At 47.0% G+C, this 23546-nt stretch overlaps 1 protein-coding gene across 3 annotated transcripts in view; it reads right to left on the reverse strand.

Moving 5' to 3' along the window:
* The window catches only part of ADGRB1 (adhesion G protein-coupled receptor B1), an 84774-nt gene that overhangs the window by 54061 nt on the left and 7167 nt on the right, over positions 1–23546 (reverse strand). For 2 of the 3 annotated variants that reach the window (XM_057368785.1, XM_057368784.1), the window contains exons 2-3: positions 10995–11098; positions 3475–3577 (exon numbers count right to left, since the gene is read on the reverse strand). In XM_057368785.1, coding sequence (XP_057224768.1) covers positions 3475–3577; positions 10995–11098 — 207 coding nt within the window. Of the gene's footprint in view, positions 1–3474; positions 3578–9780; positions 9874–10994; positions 11099–23546 lie in introns of those variants that run through there. The other variant, XM_057368786.1, reaches the window with a different exon arrangement.

Here is a 23546-nt window from a genome sequence, read left to right on the forward strand (position 1 = left end):
GAATTTCATAATGGTGAGCTCTACTACTCGGTGGGGAAATCTCACAAGGGAAACGCAGGCAGCTTAAGCCATTTAAAATTAAACTGGGGAAAGAACTGGCAAATGCATTATGAAGAACAATCCCGGAGTGCCAGGGAGATGGACTGGAAAGCTGACAAGCTCGTCTTTGTTTTAACTCAGCAAGGCCAAATCTTTCACTGGTGCAAATTGGTGCCGCTCTGTTTAACTCGGCCAGTTTTCCCCCCCATCTGTGAGTTGAAAACTGTGAATCAATGGACTCGAGAAGAAAATGATGGGCAGAAACTCCAGTGGTTCCYGAGGAGAAGGGAGAGCAAATAGATTTTAAAAGTGACTCAGGATGGAAAAAAGAGTGGCTTCAGGCRTTTGGGGGAGGGGGAGGTTTATAATCAAGAATCTCTTTGCATTATATGGGGGAAATGTGGACTTGGGCTTTACGGTCAATGAACCTTTCTCTTTTTTCTCTTTTTTTTTCAACCACCAGCATCTTTCAACCCAGAGCTCTCATGCACAGAGTGGCTTTTATCATGATTTTATTGGATTGCTCTCGATTCATCCACCGGCACCACCCGACATTATCAGAGGCTGCGAATAAAAGCAAGACCGTGTGTTCTGTGAGATAGGAATTGCCTTTTTTGTTACAYATTTGCATTTGACACCAAATCCCACCATATTCCGCTCCTAAGTGGATTYTGGATGTCAGTTCAGTACAAATAACATGGGTCGATATGATAATGTCCAGCAATTTCCACGTTTTACAAGAATTCTAAATAACTGATCCTAATCATCAGCTTACAAACCTACACAAAACAGTTACACTCTGGAATGGATTTTCAGAGATCGTTATTTTAGAGCCCTTTTTTTTTTTTTTGGCTAATACCGTACACAGAACTGTTCACGTTGCCTTTTTTGATTTTGTTTCGAACCAACACAGCTCTTCCTTGTAAGGGGGAGAGAAAAGCTTTGCTTTAAAATTTTACACCACAGAGATACATTTGGGTTGTTTTTTTTTTTTTTTTCTCACAAATGAAAAGCTTTGACAGAAAGGGAAGAAGAGAGGAAGACAAGAGAAATATGCRCATCTCAGCTGGACCAGAATGAACCCATCGCCTCAAATGAACCTGGCCAACTGACAGGCAGGCAAAATATTTCCTTCTGCAACCTCTGYTGCAGGTTTTCCCTTCCTTGTGGGGAAAACCAAAAATCCCCACGGAGGGATAAGCACAGGGATATGATGTCCCAAGGTCCAGCAGAGCTTGTCAGTCTGTCAAGGCCATTAGCCCCTGCTTTCCTTCCAGAGGAGAAATCTGTTCCCTTACAGCACAAGCCTTGGAGACACAYGCCACTTCCTGCAGCATCCCTTGCCTTTGTGTCCCTGTATTGCTGACTGCAATTTCTTTTTAGCCTTTTCCCAGGCCTTTCATCTTCAAAAAGCTTAGCAAATCCAGGCGTGGAATCTTGCCTTTGAGGTTACACGGATGGATATCCAGGGAGGATTTGACATTTCCAGGGAAGCCGATACCGTAGGAACCTCCCAGAGAAGCCGCAATTATAAACCAATCGCCAACATTTTAAGACGCTCTATTATCGATAATTGAATGTGAATAAAATGTTAATTTACACTCCTTCGCCTCTCCTCTGTATAGTTTTCTTTCTCTGCTGCCTTGCCAGAGACTGTTTACTAGATGGCTGAGAGGAAATCCAAGAATAACCTTTCTATTTCTGGGGTTTCATGCATATGGATGTGCAAAGAGCTAATCTGCCTCCTGCAATCGCTGCCGGGAGCTTCGAATCCCCACCAACAGCTCCAGCAGTGAACTCCTGGAGTCACGGGACAAAAAAAGCACCCAGGGAGAACCTGGGTTCATAACTGGGTTCTGGAGGGGGTGGGAGAGGAGGAACACATCCAGCTCCTGTMCTGAGGAGAAGAATCACCAGAGAGGAGGTCCAGCTGTGGTTTGTCCTGTTGAGCAACCCTCAGCATTTCTTTCGATGAAAAAAAGCTCCCAGCACACGTTCGGTGTYGCAGAAAACACAACCAAGGAAAGCATGAGCTTAGTTCAACCCTTCTCCACCTCTTGCCAACCACACTGGCCATGAAAGACAACTCTACTTGGGGAAGGAAGATTCTGAAGGGCACCTCTTCAGCAGGAGCAAGGTTGGCTGCTGTTTCCACGCTTCTCTATACACTCCAGCAGCTGGAAAACTTTCTCTAAAACAACTTAATCCTAACCCAAAGGGCCTTCCACAGAAATGAGTCTGTGATTCACTAAATCCTTCAGCTTCTCTGAAGGAAGCATAAAACCATAGAATGGTTTGAGTTTTGGGAGGGACCTTAAAAATCCAGTTTCCCGGATTTTTTCCCCCCTGACACAGGCAGGAAGATTTTCTACTTGCTCAAAGCCCCCTCCAACCTTGCCTTGAACACTTCCAGTGCTGGGGCACCCACMATTTCTAGTGGCACTAGAAACATATTATAGTGCCTCACCACCCTCACAGGGAGGAATTTATTCCCAACATGCTTCCAACAGTTACACCATGTTTGTGCTGCCAAAGCAGGGGCTCAAAAAACCCATTCGGGCATGGGTTACTGTTAAGCAATAACTAAATTTTGACTTCTGATTGTGATTTTGGCAGCAGAAGGAGCAGAGGACACTTCTTGCCTCATGTTTTTTGCCTCAACAGGGTTACAATGATCAGAGCATTTGGGAAGAAGGGACAAATTATGATGGAAAAACACTGCTGAGGAGCAGAGATTTGTCACGCTGGACGTTGACGGGGAACCTGAAAATGCTTGAGCCAGAAAAATAGTCATGGAGGGAACACAAGCCTCTCCAGCTGGGTCTGGGGAAAGAGATGTATGTGCAACCAGTGCTCATGGCTTGGAAAACCACACTGGGTCTTGCCTGCACTGCTGGAGTCACTCTGGGATCTGCTCCGAGTCCCTCGTGGCCCTGCAGTGCTCACAGTGCATCTGGCAACGCTTGCCATCCCCAAAAAAAGGTTGGACAGTTTTGTGTCTGTGTTCATTAACATCTGCCAAGTACTTTCAGCTCAGAGTATAAAAACTGCTGGAGAAATAAATGTAAAGCTGAGAGGTTGGTTGTTTGGGGTTTTTTTTTAAAGCCTTTTCTCAATCTGCCTTTGTAATTTTTTTGAAAATAAAATGGTTAAAGCCTTGCAAATCACCACGCTTCTCTACCGTGCCATGTGCCAGATACTCTAGGCAGATATTCAAAAATATCACATTGGTTTTAATCAAAGCCCTGAGGATGCTGACAAATTATCAAAGAGAGAGCGAGAGAGAAAATTGAAATCTGCCATTTAGCCGTGTCTTTGACATGTYGCTAATTAACAGATGGAGGAAAAATGAGGAAGCGCTGCCTGAATGGATCATTTCAGTGCTAAATCAGGGGGAAAGCAAACAAACAAACGGAGCCCCAGCGGATCCCTTACCTTATTCCGGGTCTGGGTCTGCCCAATCAGGATGAGAGCGTTGGAGGAGATGATGGAGAGGCAGAAGTTGATGAGGATGACGGAGCGCTCCGAGCGGATGTACCTGCAGCGAGAGAAGAGGGGAGGGAGACCCACCCTGTCACAACCTGCYCTGGGTGACCTCTGAAAAGCAGCAATCCAGGCCAGGCTCTACAGAATTGCCAATTTCCTGCAGATTTTATGTGCTGGACAGACAAGAACAAACGGGGAAGGGAGAGGGAGAAGATGTTGCCATCATCCCCCRTCAACGCTGGCGTTACGAGCCAAAAAAACGAGGGGCCAGCCTAGCCTGAGCCCCTCCTCAAACAGTAGAGTGCTGCAAACCTTCTTCAGCTCTGCCTGCTTGAAAGGGGGGGCTTGAAAAGGAGCTCGAAAGAAAACAAACAGGCAGCACATGTAAAAAATTCCCAACCAAGGAGAGCCACAGGCATGCTGGCGATGGAAGCGATTACAAACACATGCGCCTCGACAACAAAGTGTGTGTGATTCAGCATTCCCCTTCCTTCAGCCTAACAACCCCTCCTGAGGTGAGAAGCAGCGAGAAGCATTTCTGGCTTTTATTTTTTGCCTTTTCTTTTTTTTTTTTTTTTTTTTTTTTTTTTTTTTTTTTTTTTTTTTTTTGGTAACACTTCTCCAAACTAGGCCAAATACGTAACTGCAGCTGTGGGTTTGGGACATCAGGGACACCAGTTAGGGAGCTGTTGCCTTCAGCACCTCGCAGGAGCCAGCTATTTGTCATTTCTGATTTGCAGCACAGCACCAGAGTCGCTGCTGAGGTAAGTGCACCACAATTAATTCGAACCACTGCCAACGGGGGGAAATTTCTTTGAAGGCACTTTTACGTGCCCAATAAAACGAAGAGGGAACTGCAAAAGTGCAAAGTCCTCAAGGGTTGACTCGAGATCTGACCACACCAGCGCTCACACACGTGAATTATCTCAGAGATGCTGCAAGCGCCCTGCCTGAATGCCAGATGAGTGAAGAGGAGATGCTGATGCTTATATAAATTAGAAACAGATGTATTAATCAACCAGCTCCTCCCTGGAGGCTAATGCARGATTATTTCCTATATTCCAGCACATCAACTATTTATGTTGGGAATTTAATTTCATTAATTAATTTTAGCGAGAGTGAGTTGGTCGTGCCTTGGCTGCAGAGTTTTGAGTTCCTGATGAAGAGGGCAGGACGAGTTTACAGCACGTTGTGTATTCTGTCAAGGGTAAATCTGCTCTTCAGACCTAATGAAGGCTTGTGAAACTTTGATTTTTAACTTCCCCTTGAGCTGTACCTTCACACAAACATAAATGGTGAGGATATGCTTTCCTGGATGCTAAAAAAAAAAAAGCCACTGATTCAAAGGTTTCATGAATTCCTACTTAATCTGTCRGAAATCTGGTTTATAGGAAGTTCTCCCTGAAACTCTCCCAGCCCCAGAACAGGCTGCAAAATGTAGGATGCCAGCTCAGCAAGAAAATGGGTTGACAGCCTGCAAAATGAGCTTCTGGCTCCTCTCACAGCCAAACTGAGCCCAAATTTCCTGATTTCACCRGGCTCAATACAATGTTGGGCATTGCCTGGACCCTGCTCCATTTGTGGCTGGAGGATACTGAGACATCAACCTCTTTACACTTCGATTGTGTGAAGTAAAACATCAAATGTCTGGTCAGCAGCTTCTAAGAGGTATAAAGGGAGATTTGGACTCTGTCCTGGTGGGAAGGAGATGTAATAAATCTGTTTAGCAACATTATGATCCCAGTGGTATCAGCAAGAACTTCTAAAGTCTCCACTGGTCAGAAAAGGYAAGAAATGAGATGACCGTAAGTCTGTATTTTAATGTAAAGGGAGAAAATTCAGCTGTTTTAACATTTTTTCCCCCCTAAGCCCCCTTAAACCAGCTCTCCTTTTTCCCTGCTTCCCTTCACTCCCTGAGAATTCTTCTTGCTCTCCAGATCCCCGAACCTCCAAAGAACGAGATGTGGGTTGGCAACGAACAGAATCAGAATAATTTAGGTTGGGGAAAAAAAAGAACACCTCTCTGGTTCCCAGTCCTATCCTATTGCAAAAAAAGAGACTGATTTCAAAGTCAGATCAGGTTTCTCAGGGTCTCGTCTGATCGAGTTTTGAAAATCACCGGGAACAGAACTGCCACCACCTCTCTTGGATGACTTATTACAGCACTAAACTGCTTAACTTAACTGCTCTCRTGGTGAAGGATTATTTTTGCTTTATATCCAGCTGGATCCTTTCCTGCTGCAGCTGGTGCCTCTAGACCTTTCCCTGCCTACCTCTGCAAGTTGTCTGACTGCTCCTTGACTCCTCCTGAAGAGCCTCCTCCTCTCCAAGTTGTTCCYTTTGCCTCCTCTGACATTCCCCAGCTCCCTCAGAGCCCACTGGCTGTACTCCGGTGCACTGGTATCTCTGGTACTGGGGGAACCCAGGACTGGGCACTTTTTCCAGATGTGCTCTCAGGAGCACCAAACATTGTCCAGGTTGTTAAAGRAGACTTTAAACAACGTCAGACACTCTACCAACCCAGTCAGATGTGACCAGCTCCTGATCAAACTTCAAACCTTTGACCATTACCCTCAAATCCTGCAGGAACTCCATCCAGTTACCAAGCCACCAATCCAGTGCATAATTTCATGATCTGGATACTTTTAGAGTATGTGTTAATGGTAACATCAAAACCCACACCAGCTGCTTCTCCCCACTGACCATGAAACCAGCCATCCAGACCCAAAAGGGAAAGAGGGCAGTCAGGCACAATCTCTCCTCCACAAACCCTCGCTGTCTATTCCAAATCACTTTCTTGTCCATCATTTTGCCTGAAATAACCTTTAGAGCTGCCTGCTCTTTCACCATCCCAGGGGCCGTGCAGGCTGACCGGTCAGTCATTCTCTGGATCCTCCTCTGTGCCCTTTTTAAAGGTGGGGGTAACATTTGCCTTCTTTCAGCCTTCAGGAGCCCCCCCAGGTGACAGAGAGTGGCTCCACAGTCACACCAAACATCTCCCTCACTGCATCYTGTTCTGTCCCACGGATCTGCAAACACCCAGCAACTTACACAGTCCTTGTTTTTCTTCTCCTTGGCAGTGGAGAGTGTTTTCCTCCCTGGATTCTGCCTCTCTGTAGGAATTTGGGTGCCTGGGGCCCAACCTTGCCAGCAGAACGAGAAAAAAAAGGCACTGGGTACCTTCACCCTTCCAACTTCCTGATCCATTTGGCTGCTTGTCCCATTCAACACCGGGMCAACACTTTTCTGGGAATTCCSAGAAATTCCCAGAATTCCTTTGGTGCTGAGGTACCTACAGAACCCATTCTTGATGCTTTTTYGCATCCCTGACCAGTTTCAAACACAGCTGAGCTCTGACCATTCTAATTCAATCCTGCATCTCTGGGCAATTCTTCCAGAGCCCTCTCTGGTACCCTGACCTGGATTCCAAACATCTCCTTGTCCGGTTTCTGCTCAGTCAGAATGCTAAGAAGACCTCCTGCCATGCTTCYTTTTTCCCTTCCAGTTCCTCTTCTCCAGCACAGGATGCTCCACAGAAAGAAATCACCATTCCTTTCCAGACCCTCTGGCCAAAGAAGTAAGGATCTCATATCAGAGGGGAAAAAACATTGGATTTGACAGGTTTTGCCCAAAAACACATCTCCAGCGAAGACAGAGCTATTCCAGAGGGCTGCCTTGCTACCCCTCTGCTGACACATGGACTCTGTCAACTTGTTAAAACATGCTGCACTCAGTTACCAGAACAGAGGAAAACTCACTGCTGATTTACAGAAGCTCTGCTCTAGCCTGTRTCCCACAATCACAGAATATCCTGAGTTGGAAGAACCCAAAAGGATCACTGAGTCCTATTCCCAGTTCTGTACAGGACACCCCAAAATCCCACYGTGTGCCTGAGAGCATTTTCCAAAYACTCCCTGAGCTCTGGAGTATCTGGGGACTTCGTTCCCATGCTAAACCACTCTCTAAGTGAAGAAWTTTTTCCTGATGTYYAACCTAACYCTCCCCTGACACAGCTCCAGCCATTCCCTGAGGTCCTGTCACCGRTCACCAGCGAGGGGAAGCCCTGCTCCAGCCGAGACAGATGGAAAAGGTGGGAAAACCCCACAGTCTGTTTCTCTGCCCCCATCAGACTCCTTTCCTCTCCACAAACACTGAGTCACTGCTGCCTTCTCACCCAGTGTGCACACATCCCTCTCCACACAGCCACTTACTCATCCCTGCCACCTCCCACCAGGGCCACCGAGCGCCTCAGAGCTCCTGGGTTTGAAGAAAGTGTTAACAGCCCCTCGAGAGCTCAGTGACAGCCACTCAATCAACCCTCAGCAGTGAGAAAAGCTGGGGCTGTTCTCTTTCGGTGATGCAGCACTCGCCCAGCTGCTGCCAGGGACAAAAGCTGTGCCGTGCCCCACATGCTGATGGGCTGGTGGATGAGCTGCTCAATAGCAGGAATCGATCCCCGTGCTATGGAAAGGTCACTGACTCCAGAGGCTGCTGAGCAGCAATGAGTTCAGGGATGGAAAACACATCGGGGCACTGCTGAAATACCAGCGTGTCAAGGAGCTGCTTGAAAGGAGGTGTCATTTCACCTCTTCCGACCTCTGAGTGGTTGGTTTTTTTTCCCCTCCAGTTTTTAATTTCCGTGTCACTTTCCCGTATTTTTTTCTTGCAATTCCCTCTCTTTTTTTCCCCACGGGTGGTGGAGCACATGGCCCACGCACAGATTGTGCCTCAGGACAGTCAGTGCCGAGATGGAACAAGGTCACTCCACTGCTGTGGCCCASTGTGTCACTGACCCCTCTGTCGAGCCTGCTAATAAGGCCAGGGATGCACCATCTGCAGCWGAGATTTTTGCAGCCATCTGTCTACTGGGAGCTGGAGTGAGGCCACCAACAGGCCACCAACAGCCGTCGAACAGAAACAACTCCCAGTTTCCAACGGGGCCGTGCCAAGTTGGCCGCGCCTGAAGTGATCGCTTGCCTTGAAAAGCTCGTGCCATTCGTGCCAGGGGCTGAGTAGGTGCCACCAAGGAGCAGCCTTTATTTGGGGGTTCTGAATGGGGAAGGGAGGGTAAATTCATTTCCTCCCTGGTGTGCAGCCCGAAGCTGGGATGGCCTCCCTGTTGCTCTGCCCTCTCTTTTCTTCGCCCTGTTCCTCTCCCTCTTTCTCGCCCGCCCTTCCTTTCTGCTTCCCATATATACAAACAAACCCTAGCCGGGCAAAATTCTGGGAAAGCTTCCAGGTTGTCAGCCTCAGTGAGCTTATTCATCAGAAGTGTTTCATACTCAAGCTGGGTCTATGGATGCATGCTCCAGATGCCTTTGTCCGGAGTCCTGAATGGGAAATTTCCCGGCCAAAGCTCCCCGAAAACAGCTGAGCTCTGGTGAGTGCTCTCCACAGAAGATCAGGCAGCCAGGACATGAGGAGCTGCTCTCCTGCACGGTGGCAAAGAACCACTTTGGTGCTGCTCCTGGGTTTTAGAGACAATAGGGTGGAATAATGCTGCTGATTCCATTTCTAAGCACTCCTCCAGCTGCTGTCTATCRGAATACACAACATTCAGGGCAAAACAAAGTGGGAGCCAGGAGATAATGTTGAATACGATGTTCCTGAGACCATTAATAGGAAAGCACATTCACGTCCAGCAGCTATGCCTAAAATAAAAAGGACACACAGAGMGCTCAGGGCTCAGCCACGGGAATGCTGTGAAGTTTGGAAAACATGAAAACATGATCTACAGAGAAGAAATGAAACAAACTCAGCGCACCAAAGAGAAATTCTTAGAGATCACTTRATCATGCTTTACAAATATTTACACAGAGAGACTTAGGATAGAGAGCCCTTTAATCAAGATATAGCTGGTCTCAGGATCACTTGGAAATGCATGTCCACCCTTGGCTAGCTCAGGAATAACCATTCAAGCCTCCCATAAACATGTCCCCCCATTCCTGCTGATCTTTTTGGGCAAAGGCATAAGGCAAACAGAACGTATTTTAAACAGGTCAGGCAATTTACTGTCCTCAGTAACAGTAAATATTGAAGTTGGGAGGGGGGAGCACAGTCCTGGAAAAAAATACATCGTGTTATTCCAAATGGCTCCGGCCTGCTCCAAACGGATTCAACCTCATGTCTGAGCTTGGGTTTCAGATCCTGGACCTGTTTCTGACAGGAAAGAGAGGGTGAGGCTCGAACACTTGCTCTTTAATCTTCTAACTTTCCACTTGATCCTGACACCAGTGACCCCAGCAAGTCACCTACCGGCGCTGCTCAGTGCCGCCCAGCCTGAGGAAAAGCAGGAGAGGACAAGGACTTGAGCACATCCAATGATACCCCAGGCACGGAAAAACCTGAGTTCTAGATAAACGTTATCATGATCAGTCTTCAGCTGCCAAAAATGAACCAGCCACTATGCACTGTCACAGTATCAACAAAAAAAAAGATGCATTTTTGCCCAGTTTTTTACTCTCTTGTTTCTTTCCTCTATCAAAGCGTAGAAAAAGTTATCTCAGTTTAATCTCTAATGTAATTTACCCTTTCCTTCCTAGCAGAAGAATCAGTGCACAAAATAAGAGCCTCAGACCGATCCCTTCTCCCAAAAGGATCACCACTAATATCCAACTGCATTCCCTGCAGCCAATCCACTTGGATTTCACAGATATTCACTTGGTTCTGATTTTTCTTTGCTTGGGGTCGAGCCATGAAGGTCTCAGTGCGTTTGCCATGGATTTAGGAAAGGCAGGGATCTCACAGGATAAATTCAGACCTKGCTCAAGGCAATGCAGGGAGAAAATCCCTTGCACACCTCGGGTCTTCCAGCTTAGAGCCACCAAAAGGTATCCAGCAGGGGCATGGGCCAATTGTTCATTAAAGCTTTGCTTCAAAATCCTTTCAGATTCTGTAAATGACACAATTTTAAGTTCCACCTGACCTGTGTACAGGAGCTGTCGGCAATGAGGTGTACTGGGGGGATCCCACATGCACCCAAAGCTGAAGGCAAAATGAAACTAAAAGGTTTGGGACTTATTTAGATGATTTAAGGTTTAACACCCTTGAGCTCCTGAAAAGTTCTGCCAGCTCTCCAGGCCAGATGTTTCCATGGCAGGTCACAGATTYGGATGTTCCCAGAGAATTACCTTGCCTGCCAAGAGGCCGTGCGTGTCCACCTCGCCTCTGACAAGGTTTCCTGGGGTACGCAAAGGCATCGAAACCAGCACGAGGCTTTTGGAAATGGAACAATGTCCCTACAAGGGGGGCATGGCACTAATTTCACTCTGCTAATTTCTCTGGCACTGAAAGGGAAGAATAATGCCAGCCAAGCCACCAGGATGACTTTCTGCAGGGCCCACTCATTAGCAAACAGTTCCTCCTCGAGAATCAGACACCCAAAACCACAGAGCAAACATTCCAGGACCCGTGTAGGTCCAAAGAYAGTTACTTTCCCCAAGAAGAAGAGAAGAGAATGAAAGCCATACCTCCAAACAGAGACATAAATGATAATCAACAGCAAAAGCGTCAGCGAGGATACTCCACAGCCTACAATTAACGTGACAGAAGGGACCAGCACCTTTTCCATGTTCTGAAAGAGAGAAAGGCAGACATTAATAAAATAAACTCAGCCAGTTCTACCAACAAAATTTCATGGCAAAAACCTTCCAGTTGTTGGTATATCCACTCAGCTGACCTTCAAATCACACTGTGCAGACAAATAAAGAGCAAAGGAGACCAGGACCTGTTTCTGGTTGATCCAGCATTTTTTTTTTGGATCTGATTCTGCTCCCACACACCAGTGTCAAGTCTGGGTAACAATTCCGATATCCAYAGAAGGCAGGCATGCAAAAGGTGTGAGTTACAAGGAGGAGGAGGATCAGGCTCTTCAAATCCAGTGTCAAAATGGAAAACAATTAATGAAGCAATAACACAACAATTATAAACTAGCTCTTATGGGACAGAGGTGATAAAGGGTGGAGGATGAAAAGGAGGTGAAAATTTTCCACCAACCACAAACATTCATCTGGAAACGGATGAAATGAAGCAAAGGAAGGAAAAACAAGATGTGTCTCCTCCCCAGGGACCCACCATCCATCAATTCACTCCTCTTACACTACCACACGAGGCATTTTTTCATCAAAGGGGATCACACAGGCTGGAAACCTGGTTTAGAGTGCTTCTTTTTCCTTGACTCAAAACTCTTGCAACAGCAAGAGCAAACACAGGCTGTAACCTCTCTAATGGAGCTCTCTGATTGTAACTACCCAACATCTGCCATGCTGATATCACTGAACTCGCCCTGTCCTCAGCTCGGAGTGAAGAGCTCTATCCCATTTGGCTTTCTCTGCTGCAGGCTTTTTTTCTCCCCYGGCACGTTTCTCATTTCCACATCAGTGATCTCTGCTGGCAGGAAGGCAGAGAGGCAGAGCCCCACCGAGAACAGACACCCGAGAACTCTCTTTTTAGGGTGATTTCAGCATTTGCAGGGGAGAGGGAGCCCAGTCAAGGTTGYCAGTGGGTTGGCACAGCACCAACACCTCGCACTTCACTCATRGAGATGAGATGGCTTCTGACACAGCAAGGGCTTAGCACAGGAGAGAAAAAAAAATTTTAAAAAGTAAATTATGCATGAATATTGGAATGAAACAGGCAGTCCTCTAAGGASTTGACTACATGTTTTTGTTGGCAGGCATGAGGCTGCTCAGCCTGAAGCTCCAGTCAGAGGGATGCCACAGAGCTGAGGCTACAGCAGCTCCGTTCCAGGCTACTGAGCCTCCYGCACAGTGAAATACATCAGGCAGGGTTCAGTGCTGGGCTTAGATGGAACACATGGGCAGAGCAAATCTGTGCCCACTCACTCAAGGCCCACCCCCACTGCAGGTTCACCCCACAGAGCCCACCACAAAAAGTGCTGAACAATCCCGAAATGCAGAGGTCTGAGCTGAATTATCCCTGAATTTTGAAGGGCTTGGRAAGATCCTCCTTACTTGCTTATTTTGAACAAAGGCACCTCTCACAACTGCGGGGGGAATTAATGAGGAACAAACCTTAGACCACACCACTGCAAGGAAMCCCACAGCAGCTGTGGGGAAGGATGAAACAAGAACTTGGGGGATCTGAGATAAAATTCAGTCAGGATGTGGATGCAGAAGGGACCATGCAGAGGCAGAACAGCACTTTTCTGAGAGGAAAATCCTTGTTCTGGCTCCTGGGGATCAGCACAGCACAGCACAAGCTCAGGAATGAGGTCAGGAATGGGACATGGACTGAAAGGGGGATCGAGACCATCCAAGACCCCCGAAGGCTCCAGCCCATTTCCAGACAGGTCTAGAAGGACAGGCTGTRCATGGYAACTGATTTGCATATAAAGTGAGGAATTTATCCCCAGAGCAGACAAAACTTATCCATAAAAAAGGTGTATTCCCGGGGCACAGGGGCACTCTGGGATTCTGGACATTCCTTCAGCTGGATCAACACTGGAACCAGGACTGGGGATTTCTTTTTGTCCCTTTCCTGGTTTATTTTTAGTTTCTCTCTCCCACTCTTTAATCCATCTCCCTTTCTTTCCACCCTAACCCTTTATCCAAAACCCACTGCTGTGTATGTACACCAGGCCAGGGAATAACATTCCAATTTCCATCTGTAATTCACTTATAAAACTTGACAAGATTTTGTGACCCCTCTGACTTCCACCAATCCTTTTGACCAAAAAATTTTGGGTGTTTCCTTCCCCTTAAGGRTGGGATGTCCCACACATTCAACAGCTTGAATGCCCAGCTGGCACCCAAAGGCGTAAAGGTGGTCTGAAGGATCTTCACGGGTGCAGATCAGCTACAGACAGGAAACCTGAGCTTCACCCACCCACCCTGCACCTTCCTCCAATCAGAGATTGCCAAAATACTCATGAAAAAAAAAAAAATGTTTCATCTCCCATGTAGATACTTCCCCTATATTTCTATGGAGATTTGTATCACTGTGATTTTTAACATCAACTCCTATGACTGTGCTCTCACCCTGAGATTTCACTCCTGCCAAATACTCAAATACTCATGCATTTTTTGGGGAGAACGAGGCAAAGATACAGAAATTTTAGTGAAAATATCAACACTTTGATTTCGTCTTCCATCAAACAAAATCGAATTTGGACATGATCCAGGCAGGCTGAGTGCTGATATCGCATATTTGCTCCTCATAAATTGAAATGTGGAAGAGACTCTGATTTATAGGGTATGGGAGATGGATGCAATGTTCTGTAGGAAGCCATGGCTTTGTTTTTCCCCCCTGTAGAATCCAAGTGGACAGCAGCTCCTTCCCACTCCAGAGGTGCATGGTTGTGATAAAAACACAAGCTGCTGAGCCATGGATGGCTCCTTGYTTGCTCTCTCCAAGCTTTCTTCAAAGTCTTCCCCTCTCCCTTCTCGCCCCTTACGGCAATTTGAGTTCGCATCGCACAAACGGTGGCCTGGGATGAGCATCGATTGTGACATTTGATTTAAGTAGGTCTCATTTCACTGACTTTTCATGGGTAACTGGATAAAAGTGGGGGAGGAGCTCCATCAAAGCAAAGAAAGCCCAACATGTAACTCGTTACTAAACCATCCGAGACTGACTGAGGGAACAGAGTTTGGTTTTTAAGAGATGAGCGGGCTGCATCCCTAAATCCCAACACAGCAACCCAGCTGCTTCCTTTCCACATCCTCTCTGATATCCTCCACCCCCAAACACCTCAGGTTCTCTCACTGCTTTCCCCATCTCCATAACCCTCTCCTAGATCCTCCAGRGCTAAGGATCTTGCGCATGGACCAYGGTCAGATGTTTGCTCCCAGACAAGGCATTACACAAATGACAACTGACCAAGCATAAAGCAGATTTAAGGGTAATAACTCATGTCCATCTGCAGCCCATCCCACAGAAATTTCCCTGATCTGCACCTCTCTCTTCATCTTACAAATTTTCTCAAACCCCATGTCCAGCAGAAGGGTTTTTGCTGGAGAGGTGCCATGRAGCTCATCCCTCCACCCTACAGAGAAGGAAGGATTGGTCCAGCCCTGATGGGGTTTTTGTTGGCATCAGAACATGGACWGCCACAAAAATCACGAGCTGCAGAAAGAAGAGGAGCTCATTCCTTTGGGAATAATAAAATAATTCAGGTTGGAAAAGCCCTTTAAGATCACCCAACACCAACACCACGTTCACCACTTAACCGTGTCCCCAAGTGCTACATCCACACGGTTTTTGAACATTTCCAGGGATGGTGATTCCGCTATTTCCCTGTTTCAATTCTTTAAAACCTTTTCCATGAAGAAATTTTTTTCTAACATCCAACCTAAACCTCCCCCGGCATAACTTGAGGCCATTTACTGTTATCCTAAATAAATCCTAAAGACTTAGCTTCATGTATCTTAAAATTCTGCTTTTTTTCTTCATTATTAAGGTTTCTTTGCACTCTCCACCTTCCTTTCTCTATCCCCTACATCTTCCCTTCGGCAAACAAATCATAATTTGTTTTCTTTTTTTCTGACTAATTAAACCCCCTGACAGAAGGTGTCTGGATGCTGCGGGATCTGAGCTATGCGAGAGAAATTTCCTTAAAGAAGAAAAAAATGGGAAAATCAAGGTTGGCTTAAAAAATAAAGATGCCGCCAACAGAAAAACATCAAGGTAAGAGAGAGAACAGTCCTAGGGGATCTTCCCAGCACAAGAGCTAAAGAGCAAACTGGGTTGTTTTTTTTTTTTTTTTTTTGCAAAAACCAGGCCAGGATAGGATCTCCACCTGCCTGGACTGGAGGTGGTCCCAGAGAGGAACTGCTGACAGGGGCCATCCAAAATCCCCCCCAAAACACAGACAAAGCTGTGCCTGTTTGGAGCTGGAAAGRAAACTTTTCCCTGGGCCAGTGGGGAACAGAGCAGGTCGTTCTGAGTCGCAAGAGCTGCGATTCCGTCACCAGGCATGACAGGGGAGGAGGGAGGCAATCAATGACATCAGCCAGGATGGAAATAACGAGCGCTGCTGCCTGGGGCCACTYGCTGTCCTGCCACCTCATTGCTCTGCCTGGCAGGGCAGAAGGACACTCCTCCTTTCCTTTACAATTTCACCTTGCTTCCTTCTTTTTCCTTCTCTTCCTTTCTCCCTGATTTTTGCTCTCCTTTGTCTTCTCTGCATCTCCCATCCTTTGGCTATCTCCCACGACATATTCTGCCTTTTCTTCTTGCTCTTAATGCATTTTTCCGGCTCTTCCCCTTTCAAATTCTCTGTGTTTCTCCCTTTCCTTCTCTGGCTTTATGCAGAACGCTGTGAAAAGCAACTCGATTTGAGCTGAGCTTTTTCCATTACCCTGCTCTGGCTCCAGGGTCAAACAGGCTCCAATTAGAACAAAGTATTTTTTAATGCCGTGCAGTTTGCCCCAGACCTTACAACCAAGCTGTTCTTTCTGCTTTTTCCATCCTTGATACCAAAGAAAGGATGAACAAAGTCTTTATAGGCAGAACATCACATTTAAAAAAAAAAAAATTAAACCATTTATTCTGCTCCAAAATTAAACACAGGCACATGAGTTTGGAATTTGGGGGGGCTGGGTTTTGTTTGGTTTTAGAAATGTGTTTGCTATTCATAATAGTTGCCTTGAGCCTGACTTCCTGCACATCTGAAATTAAAGATTCATGAAGTCAGAGAATTGCAGAAGCACCGGTTGCAAGGGACATCTACAGCTTCACAACCCAATTTGCTGCTTAGAGCAAGACCAGCACTAAGGTCAAGTGAGGTTGGTGATGATTTTGCCTGGATTAGCTTTGGGAATTCTCCAAGATGGAGAGCTCCCATCCCACAGTGCCCCTCCCAGTGCCACACCTCTCTATGGGTGACAGGGTTTTTCCTGAGGTCACACAGGGGAAGGTTTAGATTGGATACCAAGAATTTTTTTTCTTTTTTTTTCACTGAAAAGCATTGGAACAGGCTGCTCCAGAAAGTGGTGGAATCTCCAGCCCTGGAAGAGTTAAGGAAATATTTGGATATTGCACTTGGGGACACAGTAGAGCCGTGAACGTGGCGTTACCAGGTTAACACTGGACTCCATGGTCTCAGAGGTTTTTTCCCAATCTAAATTATTCCATGCACCTCCCGAGCTACAGTTTRTATCTTTCCCCCTTGTAAAACCACCAGGCACAAGCGAGAGGAATTTGGTTTTATAATTTTTGTAGCTGTCCCACAGGCTGTGACCAGATTGCCCTTTACATCTTTGCAAGACCAAGCAAGTCCCTCTCCCTCCCCTCCACAGGTCAGGAGCTCAAAGCAAGAGGCTCATTCTACTCTCCCGACAAAGAACTGGATGCGATTTACTCCAAGAATTGCACAGGAATGGTTCTGCTGTGCCGCTGGCCCAGAGGCTTTTCACAATTCCTGTGAAGTGTTTTTTTAAGCCCCATTGTATTGATTTCACCGCTGGTTGGACAACTCTTGTCAAAGCAGGCAGAGAGTTGTTAAAATTGCTGGAAAATAATGCTTTTACCAGGACTCACAGAAGCAAACAGCTTTCTAAACAAAGTGGGGGAGTGCTGRAGAAAACCACTCAGGAGGGTTGAGTGACCAAGAAGTGAATGTGCTCTTGTCATCTGCCAAAAAATCACTGATCTTTTAAATCCCCAATTGGGTCAGACTGGGGATTTCTCATCTAGGCTCAGCCACTGTGGATAYCACATTTATACTTCATTGGGATGGAAATGCTCCATGTATCCTGGACCTGCTCAAGGGAAAGCTCAGTTTTCTCCCCCTGGAACATTCATTTCTTGCGCTGATTGCAAGGACAGGGAGAGAGGGAGAGTGGGACTCAAGCTCTTCTTGGTGGATGCCAAAGATTTAGTGAAGGCAGGATTGGGCCAGGGGTGAAAGGAGGTTTTTTGGTGGGTCRGCATTGTCAGAGGGTCYACAGGRYTCACTSAACTCAAAGCAGARGAGCAGTGATGAGGGACCAAAAYATSTCTTTGTTTCCACAGAATCACTGARTAATTTGGGTTGGAAAGGRCCTTTGAAATAACCTTGCTYCAACACCCTGCCATGGGCAGGGACACTCAGAGCCCTGYCCAGCCTGGCCTTGRACAYTTCCAGGGATGGGGCAGCCACAGCTTCTCCAGGCAACCTGTGCCAGGGTCTCCTCACCCTCACAGGAAAAAAATTTCTTCCCAGTATTCAACCAAATTCCAAGCTTTTTCAGATTAAAGCCATTCCCCATTGTTCCTGTCACCACAGGCTGGCAACTGCAGTGCCTAAAAACCCAAAACTCAGTCCTGTACTGGCTATTAAAATTAACCCCATCCTGAATTAAACTCTTTCTCCACCTTTCTTACAACACTTCACATATTGAAAAAATCACAATAAGGTCTCCCCAGAGCATTCTCTATCATTTAACCTCTGCCAGGGGCTTTGAGGTCCCTGCATTAAGATCACTTAGAGGCATCATTAATAAATAATCCTTTCCCAACTTCTTTCTAGGAAATGTGACACCCTCCCAGCCCAGCCCCTGTCACTGCCTGCCAGGTCCAGGGGATTTCTCCTTTGCTTTCCCTCCCTGTATCAAACCCACAGACTTCCCATGTCAGAGMTAATAGTCCCCCATTATCAGGAACRCATTTGTGGAGCTCAGGGCTCTTTTTATGYTATTTGGCCGGTCTAACAGGCAATTCTGTGTAATTACAGCACACAAAAATCACCCAGAGAGACGTCTTARCACGCTCCTATTTATTAACAATCGCTAACTCTTCAGTGGCAATTGAGAGCGCTCTCAAGACACAACGTGACCATTTGCTTTTAGTAAACAGCCTTGATGAAGTTTTCAGGGCAGAGGAGTGGTCACGCAGCCTCTCCTTAATGGGAACTGTCAGGATAATTTCCTCCAGGCTGGCAGGGAATTACAGGAGTTAACAGTGGGCATTATCTACCTGCCAGTCATCAATGCCACAGCCAGCTCGCTTCGGCTCTGGAACTCCCAGGCTGCACTCCCAGTGCCTCAAAGTCCAGTCCTGATGTCAAGGATGGATGGAGCAGGCTCATATTAATGCTGAGGACCACTCTCCTCCTGCCCAGCCAGCTGTCCCCAAAYATTTTCACCATCATTCCTTAAAATACTCTATGCTTTATTCACTCTTCATTCCTTTCTGACTGCACCAAGCTGCTGAAATCCCAGTTTTATGGAGCTTTGATGAAGAGCCTCAAGTGTCTCTGCATCCCTGTGGTTTGGGAATCAGTGTGTGGAGCCACAGGACCCCAAGGTGGAGAGCAGGGTCTATTCCCAGCTCGCTGCAGGTCAACTGTGGACACGCAGCTCCATCACTTAATCCAATCCCTCCAAAGGCCTCTCAGCTGATCTGATTTAGATGGCAAACACTGGCTTTATCTTCTGGGGGCCTATTTTGATCCTCTGGAAGTGGAAGGGAATAATACTGCCCTCCATGTCTTTTCCAAAGCTTTAATTCAGCTTAGATCCCTGCTGTRTGCAGATGCCTCAGGGGGCTCCTGGGGCTGTGTCACAACAATCAAGCACCAGCACCTTATTCTCTGCTGTGCCAGACCTTTGGGAAGGATGGARGAGAGACAGGAGASAGCTTTGGGCTTAACTCTTTGTGAGCTGATCAGATGGCGTGCCTGGTTTTTAAACCTTCGCTTTTCATGCATATGGAAAATTTGTTCCATTACAGRCTTTCCCTTTAAAGAATATTGAAGAGAAAATAAAATCATTTTCCACAATAAAGCTGGCAATAATCAAAATGGCCAATTCCTCCACGGGCACGAGCTCTTTGCCTCTGAGAAAACAGGGGCAGAAGTGAACTTTAATCACATTGTGCAGCAGCACTGCGGTAAACAGCAAACCTCAATCTCACCGTGTCACTCCCGGAAAATCAAATTCTTCAGGATCCACTCCACTGCCCTGAGATGAGGTGGTACAATGCAGGTACTCACACAAACATTCAAAACAGAGGGGACTTGTCCATACTGTTTAGTGGAACATCTATKCTCTAAAACTCCTTGAAATGAGGTCGTGGCGAGGTGAGGGTTGGCCACTTCTCCCAGGCTAATAACAATAGGAAAACAAGAAATGGCCTCAAATTGCACCTGGGAAGGTAAATTGGGGTATCAGGTAAAATTTCTTCATTGAAAGGGTGGTTAAGCACTAGGACAAGATCCCCAGGGGAAGAGGTGGAGTCACCATCCCTGGAAATGTTCAAAAAAAAGGAGCAGATGTTGCACCTTGAGATATGTTCAGGGGGTGTGGTGGGAYTTGGTTGAAGGYTGGATTCAAGACTGATGATCTTAGAGGTCTTTTCTAACCTGAATTTCATGATTCATGGATCATGCCATGYTGCCACTAAGCTAAGACACATGCAGGGAGCATTACAAAAATTAAATATTAGGGACAATTACAGGAGCTGCTAGAGCTGCTCCTGTTCTAGAGCTGCTCCTGCCACGGAACTTACAATTATTRTCATTATCATAATAATCATTGCTACTACTACCACTATTATCATTACTGGCATTATTTCACCGTAGGGACATATGCTCTAACTGCTTTAAAAGTGAGTCTTCTTCCCTGCTCCTTCCTGCTTGGATTTGTCCTTGCCTCGTGCTACACAGAGAACAACCAGTTCAAATCCCGTAACTGTCTTGGAAGCTGGTTGCCCTCACCCCTCGTAGCTTCCCAGCTGAGCACCTTGCAGGGAAATGTGCTAAGATTTACACACAGCTAAAATAAAATAAGTCCATGGCAGACTGGGAATGGAAAATGAGAGCAGAATCCAGACTGTGTTTATCCTGATTTAAGCAGTATTTTGGTTCCATGCCAGGCGACAGCGTTTCACCGAATTACTCCAAACCAGCCCGCTGTTTGTTTTACACTCTCCGTGGCGTGCTGGAGAGCGGTGCCAGACCAGCAGCCCTCCCCACAGCACAGGCAAAACATTCCTTCCCCATTTCCTTGCATCCTGCCCTTCGGAGAGACCCAGCTGAGGAGTGGAAAGAACATCTGAAGCCATAGAGGACTCCTGCCCAAAATGCTCAGATGACCCATCTGCCAACCACCACGGAGAGCAAATATCCACTTTCCCTTTTCCCTCGCTGGCTGAAGACCAGTCCTTCAGAAAAAASCTTCCTCCAAGGCAGTGGTTGTGAACAAGGACTGCACAAGCCATGCTTGAAGCATCTCTCAAACCCTGCCTTTTATCCAAGCCCCCTTAATTCATAGAATCACAGAATATCCTGAGTTGGGAAGGACCCACAAGGATCATCCAGTCCAGCTCCTGGCCTTGCACAGGASAGCCCAACAATCCCATCCTGTGCRTCCCTGAGAGCKTTGTCCAAGCACTCCTTGARCTCTGGCAGCYTTGGRGCTGTGCCCATTCCCTGGGGAGATGCTCCAATGCCCAACCACCCTCTGGATGAAGAATCTTTTCCTGATATCCAACCTAAACCTCCCCTGACACAACTTCAGGTTGTTCCCTCAGGCCTCATCACCTGTCACAGAGAGAAGAAATTGGTGCTGCCCCTCCTCTTCCCCTCATTAGAAAACTGCAGATCCCAATGATGTCTCCCTTCCATCTCTTCTCCAGGCTGAACAAATTTTAATTATCACTTGCAGAYGCTCCCACCTCTCACTTTTCAATCACTGAAAATCCCTGCCCTGGCAACAGCTCCTGACCCAAACTCAGGTTGAACCAACAACTTTGGAGTAAAATGTYCCCAGCTCAGGGCCAGTCCTCAGAGGCTTTCAGGGGCTTCTTGGATAAGAAAAGAAGATGAAGGAATATCWGCCATTTGGCAGTGGGTTGTTCTGCTGCTGTGAGGATAATGACAGCTTTATTCCCACTGCAATCTGAGGATCCCATGTGTTTTCATCCCTAGCTTGGTCACTGGGGAATCACTGGTGCAAATTCCCTCTGCGTGGAGCAGTGATCCCAAAGCAGCCCTCGAGGAATCAGCTTCCAACCCCAACCCCCAACTCATTCACAGCTGAATGATTGGGAAGTGAAGCTGTAACAGCCCCTGGATTTACAACCGCACTGAGCTGATGTAAACAAACCCAAAAGTGGCCCCAGCAGTCGGATATTCCCCACCTGGGGAGAGGCTGGCATGATTGCCATGTTTAAAAAGAGAGGAATGAACCATTTGTCAAGGAAAATGAAAGCGTTGTCTCACTTGTGGGAAAAGAGTGGAGTCATTTTGTTTTCACRGATTTATTGAATATATTCTGTATATCCTTGTGGTGGGCAGGGCAGGTTGGCAGCAAGGAATGGAGCTGCAGACTGTTCTGGCTGGCTGTTATCACACCCAGCCCCATATCAGTTTCTTGATTAGACACTCTTCACATTTAGAGGGGTGGTTTTGAGATCAAATACTCCCAATTACAACTCTGACATTTGTTTCCCTGCACATATTGCCCATTTTYCCCTAAAGATTACCAAAATCTCACCGGGAGGCTTAAGCACTCAGCTATTAACTGACAGCAAAAGTATGAAGGGCACAGACCTTTCATAAACGRCTTCAATTTGGGTTTAAATGAACATTTGTTGTAAAATAATAATAATGAGTTATCTATTTCCTACCACATGGCAATTTAAGGGCAACCTCAGCCTCTGGGCAGGGCACAAAGGGCTCAGTGGTGAAGCAAACTGTCAAATTTACCTAAAGAATGGCTTTTCCACGCCAAAGTATAATGGAGATGGGTGAAGAACAATGGAAGAAAAACAAGCAACGCTCAACAGTTGGCCTGACTCTTCCATCCCACCCTGCTCAGCCCCTGAAGCGCTTTGAAAAGGAAGATAATCTCACTTAACACTAATTCTGACTCCCACCCCACGAGCCCATGAAGCCCAGCCTCCAGCACCCACTCGTTACCATTTTCAAACCAGCCCCTTTGTGATGCTCCCACGCCGTTCTCCCGCCTCAGGAGCGAATGAGAACCCCCTCCAAATGCACCCAGAGCTTCCAACCTCCCCTGTGGAGCCCTGGCCCGGTGCCCACGGGCAAATCCTGGCGGTGGTGATTTTCCGCGGCCGGCGATGAGTAACGCCCTGGTGCTGTTTGCTGTTTGTGGGTCCCCACATCCGCCCACATCCYGACATCCCGGGGCTCCAGATGGAAAACTCAGCTCCATTTCCCACACTGCTGGGCCAGGGGGTCTTGGCGGCTCAGAGCTGAGCGGGTTGAAGTTGTGTTCCCACGGCTGAAGCCCACTTGGTGACACGGAGGTGAAACAAATTGTGGATTGTAAATATGAAGTGACAGCGGATGGACAGCTACAGGTGGATTTGGGAAGGTGTGGACAGACTCTGTGAGTTTTRGCTTCCCCACCTTCCTCCAGCCCATTCCTCCACCTCCCACCAGCATGCTGCCCCTCTGTTCCTCTCTTTATAAACAGCAAGGAACAGACACAAAGGGGATCTACATCACAGAATTCCAGGTAAAAGAGAAGAATACACCTGACAAACTCAGCTCACATCTCAGCCTGCAAAACCATCAAAACCACCCCCAGCCTCTCCAAGGAAACCTTCTCTGATGGACTATCCCTGCAGTCAGAAGGTTTTCCCTCGTGCCTAAATTAAATCTCTCACTCTGCAATTTGAGTTCAAAACCCAGCAGACGCAGAAAGCAGATTATTCCCTTTCCACAGCCACCTTCTACCTGTCTGAAGATTATCATCCTCCTTCCCCTCAGTCTYTTCTCCTCGAGGAAAGATCCAAAATGTCTCACAGAGCTCAGCCATCGGCGTGGAGGCACCACACCAAACATCTCTGACACATCGTCCTCTCCCACACACCCTCCCACACTCCAGGACGTACCAGTCATCCTGCCTGGACCCAGAGCACAGCAATCACAGGCAGACAACACTCACCCACTTGGTTCACATTTCTGGCCCTCAATCTGCTCACAACTGAGGCTGAGCGCTGCTTTCCRAGCTGTTAGGAAAGGGGAAAGTGGGAATTGGGAAGACCCTGGTGTCCTGGCTTAAATCCACACCTCCTTTAGCAGAGCACTAAGCTGTGGCAGGGTAACA

The sequence above is a fragment of the Malurus melanocephalus genome, unplaced genomic scaffold (genome assembly GCF_030028575.1).
Source record: "Malurus melanocephalus ecotype Western Australia unplaced genomic scaffold, MMel_1.1 scaffold_97, whole genome shotgun sequence".
Taxonomy (NCBI): Eukaryota; Metazoa; Chordata; class Aves; order Passeriformes; family Maluridae; genus Malurus; species Malurus melanocephalus.